Source organism: Centroberyx affinis, unplaced genomic scaffold (genome assembly GCF_046629955.1).
Source record: "Centroberyx affinis isolate AG114_WGS23_722 - 3 ecotype Tasmania unplaced genomic scaffold, CSIRO-AGI_Caff_v1 ptg005891l_1, whole genome shotgun sequence".
In the NCBI taxonomy this organism is placed as follows: domain Eukaryota; kingdom Metazoa; phylum Chordata; class Actinopteri; order Beryciformes; family Berycidae; genus Centroberyx; species Centroberyx affinis.
Window position 1 is genome coordinate 87501 of NW_027282995.1, and position 7170 is coordinate 94670.

General features: G+C 42.5%; 1 protein-coding gene across 1 annotated transcript in view; it reads right to left on the minus strand.

The window, feature by feature from the left end:
* The window catches only part of LOC139667950 (serine/threonine-protein kinase D1-like), a 44501-nt gene extending 39496 nt beyond the window's left edge, over window positions 1-5005 (minus strand). Inside the window, 3 exon segments of the mRNA XM_071547405.1 lie at window positions 2487-2497; window positions 4881-4954; window positions 4957-5005. Coding sequence (XP_071403506.1) covers window positions 2487-2497; window positions 4881-4954; window positions 4957-4986 — 115 coding nt within the window. The 5' untranslated portion in view covers window positions 4987-5005.
* Window positions 5006-7170: the final 2165 nt, after the last annotated feature.

Below are 7170 nucleotides of genomic sequence, written 5' to 3' on the forward strand. Positions count from 1 at the left end.
GGGGAGAGAGGAACAGCAAGAGAGAGAGAGAGAGAGAGAGAGAGAGAGAGAGGGGAAAAAGAGGAGGGAGAGAGGAGAGACATACAGAGAAAGAAAAAGAGAGAAAATGAGGGAGAGAGGTGAAGAGAAAGAGTGAGACAGAGACAGAAAAGAGACAAAAGAGAGATAGAAACAGAAAGAAAGAAGAGAGAGACAGAGAGGGAGAGAGAGAGAGAGAGAGAGAGAGAGAGAGAGAGAGAGAGAGAGAGAGAGAGAGTATGAATGGCTTGTTAGTGGGTATTTTGTAAATGTTTTGGGGAAACGAGTGGCTGCTAGTGGCTGCAGATGGAGCGAGTGTTTTGATTGGCCAGCAGGTTTGGCAAGGCCTGATGGGTAGTTTGGGATGTCTCTCTCTCTCTCTCTCTCTCTCTCTCTCTCTCTCTCTCCCTCTCTCTCTCTGCATATATCGCTGAATCTCTCTCTTTCCTTTTCCTTTTCTTCTCTCTCTGTCTGAACACACAAACACTTGTGCATACACAGTTTCCCCCTCTCTCTCTCTCTCTCTCTATCACACACACACACACACACACACACACACACACACACACACACACACACACAGTGGTCCTCCAGTAGAATACAGCTCTGATTAGACATTCTGCTGCAGGAAATTACCTCCATTTATTCAAATTATTGTTTATGCCTTTTGTTTGGAGGGCCAACATACGTTTGGAAGTCTGAACAAGCTCCCGAACTGTTATTATATGCTTCAGAAAATGAGTGTGTGTGTGCGCGTGTGTGTGTGTGTGTGTGTGTGTGTGTGTGTGTGGGGAAGGGGAGAAGGGTTTCCTAGGTAGTCCTCGTCTGAATAAACGCTGTGTTTATGTGTGTGTTGTGCGGTGGAATTAGCGGCGTTAAGGAGCGCTCGCTGCTCGCTCGTTAACCCGCCGCCAGAAAACAAACAGCATCAGAACAGCTGGGTGCAGAGCGCCGACTCAGCGCTGTGCGGCCGCGGGTACACCTCAGGCCTGCAGTGGATATAGACTAATAATGCCCTATTCGCACGGGACTAGTATTAGGAAACCCCTCGGGAACTCATGTGGTTTAGAAATTACCCCCCCAAGTCTGTGTTTTAGGTCTGGATTTTACTCGAATTTACTGATGTTATCCCCCCTGGAAAGAGGCAGAAAAAAGGCGTGGAAAACAAAGAAAACAAAAAAAAACACAAAAAAAAAATTATAACCCCAAATCAGCGAGATGCCGATTCGCACGGGACTGATATTATCACATGACCTCTGTGTTTGGCGATATACGGTAGGTAATTCGCGGTGGAATTTTTACTTTACAAATTACGGACACGGCAGATTCACACGGGATTAAGATCACAGACGACCTCCGAAATTATTACAGATTCCTAGAGGTCCCCGGGTCATACCGGTCCCGTGCGAATAGGGCTATTAATTACATTTTATTTACGCCGTTTTCCCGCGATATCAAATTTATTTTCTTTAGTTTCTTGAGATGTTTAGTTATTTACCTCAAGAAAACACATTGTGGACACAATGAGGACGATGGAACAAAGAAAATAATAATAATTGTAATTATTTTATTTTAAAAAATAATTGCAAGCACGGCCGTTCTCGGCTTCCGTAAATAATTACATCATTACACTGTTCAAGAGGGATTTTCTTTGTGGGATAAGGAGAGAGAGAGAGAGGGAGAGAGGGAGAGAGAGAGAGAGAGAGAGAGAGAGAGAGAGAGAGAGAGAGAGAGAGAGGGAGAGAGAGAGAGAGAGAGAGAGAGAGAGAGAGAGAGCATCTCCTGAACCCCCACAGTTGAATGTAATCCACCTATAGGAGGTGACAGAAATTTAAGCCTTCCTCATATTCACACCCACATACACACAAATACACACACAGACACACACACACCCACAGACACACACACACACACACATAAACACACAGAGACAAACACACACACACACTTTTCGTCCATGTTGTGTGTTTCTGAGCCTGTGCATGAGTCATTCTCTTTGTTCTTCACCTGGTGGATCGTGTCTAACTTTATTGCAATTTGATTCAAATTACTGGTGTTCTAATTTCCATAACGCTATGTATGTAATTTTTCTTTAAAGCGGCTGAAAATATGACAGCATTTTTTCCCGTCTCCTCTCATGACGGGCCTCTCTGCCCCCCCCACCCGTCCTCTTTGCTCTTTAAAAGTAACTTTGTTGCAATTTATTGAAACTTTGTTGCGGTTTCAGTTTCATTTGAATGTGATTGTTGCGATCTCTTGAATATTTTGTCACGTGTGTGTTCTGATTGTTTGTGCATGATTAAACTTGATGCCTTTAACGCGGCTATAAATAGGATATGTTGTGTTTTTTTGTTTTTTTTTTGAAGGTGTGGGGGATTGGGGGGTGCATCGACCCGGTCGGGATGTAGAAGGGGGTGCGTTGCCTAAAAGCTTGTGAACCGCTGGTCTATCTTAATGAGTCATAACACCTGAGGAGATTCTTCTTCACGGTGATTATGGGCTGGATGTGTTTAGGTTGGAGCTGCAGCTAATTGAAGCCCAAAACCTGATGAGAAAAACAGGAAAGATCGCTAACTAGCTCCCTGGTTACCATGAGGATTTGGCATCGCAACCGATAAAGCCCTTCCAGCCGTGCATTATGGGAATTATCAGGATGTTTGGAGGGTGTTTTTAACCAATCGGCTGGCTTGGCTGGAAGTAGCTGTTACACTGTTTGATGTTTATTTCCTGTTTGTTTCTTCCTGATTTCCATGTGAGGAGTTGTTGCTGGCTGGCACCTCAGCAGTCTGGCGTCAAACAAAGTGTTTTAACATCATGGAGGCTTTCTGACATCAATAAACTGGCAAGGCTCCAAACACACACACACACACGCACGCACGCGCACACACACACACACACACACACACACATACACATACACAGAGAAAGAGGCACAAACAGATAAACTGAGCCATTTATACACACAGAGAGGCAAATACATTCATAAAAACACACAGACACAATTGCAGGCGAGTACAATACACACACACACACACACACACACACACACACACACACACACATACACACACACACACACACACACACACACACACACACACATACACACACTGTAGTAAGTGGTGACAGATAGGAAGCAGCTGTCAGACAGTCAGTGACACCTGAGTCCTGCAAACTGACAACACAGATTATGGAAATACACATCTGGCTGCTTTAGCAAAAATTCCAGACTGACAAAATGTTTCCAAAAAATAAAATGTGAAAATGAATTTGAAGCCAAATGTGAGTTTATTTATTTACCAAACTGGTTTCTTTGATCTGACCAGAGATTTGGTTTGTTTAGTTCAAACGGACCAATCACAAGCCAACCAGAGCTTGTCAACATAAAGTCACATGACTCAGAAGCAGCTTGTTTATTGGACAGAGTTCTGGTTAGAGACTAGACTTCCTGTAACTTGATCTAACATGATGGACTTGTCTGTCTCTTCTTCTGTGGTGTTCATACCAGTTAAGAACACATGAAGAAGAAACAGCTGAATATGAGCATCAGTCCAGACTTCATTTTGTTCTGCTAGGCTTTCCAAGTCTCCTTATTACCCATAATCCCTTGTGTTTGTGATAGAAACGGTTCCTGTGTTAGCTGTTGGCATACGCTTCATTGTCAAGTCTGCCATGAAAAACTTGTCACCATGACTTGGAACAAAGATAAGGAGAGAGAGAGAGAGAGAGAGGGAGAGAGAGAGAGAGAGAGAGAGAGAGAGAGAGAGAGAGAGAGAGAGAGGAGAGAGAGAGAGAGAGAGAGAGAGAGAGAGGAGAGAGAGAGAGAGAGAGAGAGAGAGAGAGAGCATCTCCTGAACCCCCACAGTTGAATGTAATCCACCTATAGGAGGTGACAGAAATTTAAGCCTTCCTCATATTCACACCCACATACACACAAATACACACACAGACACACACACACCCACAGACACACACACACACACACACACACATAAACACACAGAGACACACACACACACACACATCCAGCGAGGCGAAGCGTCACCCGCTGAGCATTTGACACCTTCACAGTGTCAAACACACGACTTCCTACTGCTCAGCCAAAAACAGAGCAACACCAGGACACACACACACACACACACACACACACACACACACACACACACACACACACACACACACACACACACACACACACAGATGTAATCATTGTATCAGTCTTCCATCTGACTGCATGTTGCTTCATCCTCCAGAAATGTTTGGAAAATAAGTTTTTCTCTCTTTTGTCTTTTTCATTTTGTGTTCTAACACTCATTTTACATATTCTGCTGTGTGAGAATACTGTCTACCAGAGGTGTGATCATGTCAACTTGGCTCGAGTCCAAGTCAGTCTCAAGCCTTGAGGTACAAGTCTCAAGTCAAGTCCCAAGTCTAAATGTAGAACAGCAAGTCAAGTCAGAACAAATCAAGAGTCCAGTATCAATTTAATATCTTAAAGAAAACTAAATATCTAGGACTTTTCAATGCAATATGGTTTTAATAGGATAAAAACTTGGTAAGAGCATCATGAGTTTGATTTCTATAATCAGTTTCAACTTCAATAAATTCAATCATTCCATACAAATTCAGAAAACAGAATTTAAATTCAGTCGTCTGCTGGAACAAATCTCATCACTTTCAATCTAAGTCATTTACACAAACACAAGATCTCAAGTCAAGACTTTAGAAACCTTTTCAAATCATCAGAGTACAAGTCAGAGTCAAGTCCCAAGTCACCAGAACCCAAGTCAAGTCCAGTCTCAAGTCTTTCTCTTCATGCATCAGGTCAGGTGAAGGTGTGTCTTCCTCCCACCTGACAGAACCGCCTCACCAGGTCTCCCTCCTGGATCTGAGCGGCGGAGCGCAGCAGCTGCAGGACGTTCTCTGACGCCGGGTCGAGTGACGAAACAACAAGATCTTCTCATACATCCCATAAAAAACCACATTCTGGTAACTGGAGAGAGGGAAAGAGAGAGAGAGAGAGAGAGAGAGAGAAAGAAAGGGTGAGCGAGGTGAGAGGGTATGAGAAGGAAAAAGAGAGGGGGTGGGGGAGGAGAAGAAAGAAAATATATTTACAAAATACATTTTTCTTTCATGTAAGAGCTTTGATATCCAGCAGCAGACGAATAAATCATTCAAATCATCAGGCAGCGATGGGTGGATGAGAGAGACAGAGAGATAGAAAGAAAGATGATGAGGAGCGATAGAAGGAAGGTTCATGAGAGATAGAAGATGAGTGGGTCATCTGTTTTTTAAATGTTGAGCAATAATATACCACGTTTAAAAAAGTTATCAAACCACTTGTTGGTAATTTATAATGTAATAACTGCTGTATAATGCAATAATTGCCTAAAAGGTAATGTTTCCTCTAAATAGTTTAAAAGTCCACATGGTGTAAATCAGGACTCCTCTTGCCTCTGTGACTCTAAAGGAGTTGGATGGTCTATCTAAACATGGTGAAAGTATCAAAACTAAATCCACACAATCCATATTAGTGCAGCGAGCCTCTAAACGAGCCGTTTGGACTTCCGTAACTTTGTGGCGTCACAAAGGTTCGCTCATTATCATTTTTGTAAGAAATAATAGACTAACAAAGAGTTTTTTTCAAAGCGGTTGAGCGGTTGTCGTTGTTTATTACCGGAGAGTTTTCCCTACCTGTAGCCGCCGGGCCGCGGCGTCTCACGTTTCACTCTGGAAACGGTTAGCCGATCGGAACGGAGGGGTCGTTAATATTAATGAGCCTTAAAGACACGGAGACAGAAACGGCCTGTTCTTGGTAAGGCTCAGAGAGATGCTGGAAAATGAACGAGGAGAAATGGATTGAGAGTGTTTTTGGTTCATGACACCACACACACAGCTTTGAATGGACAGAAAGACACTAAATAAAACTCTGGACAGTGAGAATATGAGACTTTTAATTTCCTTTTTTTTTTAAGGGAAATAGGAAATAGAATCATTTGGACAGAATAATTATTTTTAAACCCTAGTCATGTTTTGCATCTAATAAATAATTATTCTGTGTTGCTCCAGAATTCCTGGGTCAAGCTCATTTTCTTCACGCTATTTTTACAGAAGTTGAGGCTGTAAGACTGTAAGGAGACGCGTTTCTATGATTCCATATTTTGTGTAAGAGATTCTTTTATCCAGGTCCGATTCACACTGACTGAGCAGGTGGAGGCTTCAGTGTTTTGCTCCTGGGTCACTTGTTTCAGACGGTGGAGATCTCGTCATTTTGGAGCCAAACTCTTCGATTTATTGCATTTCTGAATAAGCCCCTCCATATCTCTATACAGTGACATTCTGTTTCCACCACGACCCGAGTGACGTTCTGTTTCCCTTCAGAGAAACTCCTGTCTGCTCGTCAGCGTCTTCTCCTGCTGTCGTCGTTCTCCGAGACGCTTTCCTCTCTTTAATTCATCAAGAAACAGATGAAGGTCGGAGCGAGCGAGCTGTCGCGGCGCCTGGATGTTTCCACGTGTCACTTCCTGTTGTTTTGTTCGTGTCGCTAAACGAGTCGAGAGACTCGAGACGTAATGAGACGACAGGCGACACCCAGGTTCATACAGAGCTGTTTGTTTTAGGGGCTTTCTCTGAACTAAACATCATTACCAACCAGGTACAACAGGATGCGTGTGTGTGTGTGTGTGTGTGTGTGTGTGTGTGTGTGTGTATGTGTGTGTGTGTGTGTGTGTGTGTGTGTGTGTGTGTTGTGTGTATGCCAGACTAAAGTCAAATTAGCACTTAAAGACTGAAAAAACCCCAAAAGAAACTATCTATGTCAGACTGTTACACTGGCTACACACTGTTTATTCTAGATTAATATATGATAGAGATTATTATTATTATTATCATTATTATTATTATTATTACTACAGCTAACCGACAAAAGATTTATCTGTTTTAATCAGAAACACAAATAGATTTTGTATTCACCACACTTCAGATGGAAACCCAGGGAACCCAGAATTGTTCCTTGAGGAACTCCTTTTTTTGTTTGAACCCACACTAATCCAAACTAACACTAATCTCTTATATAATAAGAGATATAAACTAATGTGAACTAAAGCAATCCAATCTTAACTAAACTAAACCAATCCAGATTTAACTAATCTA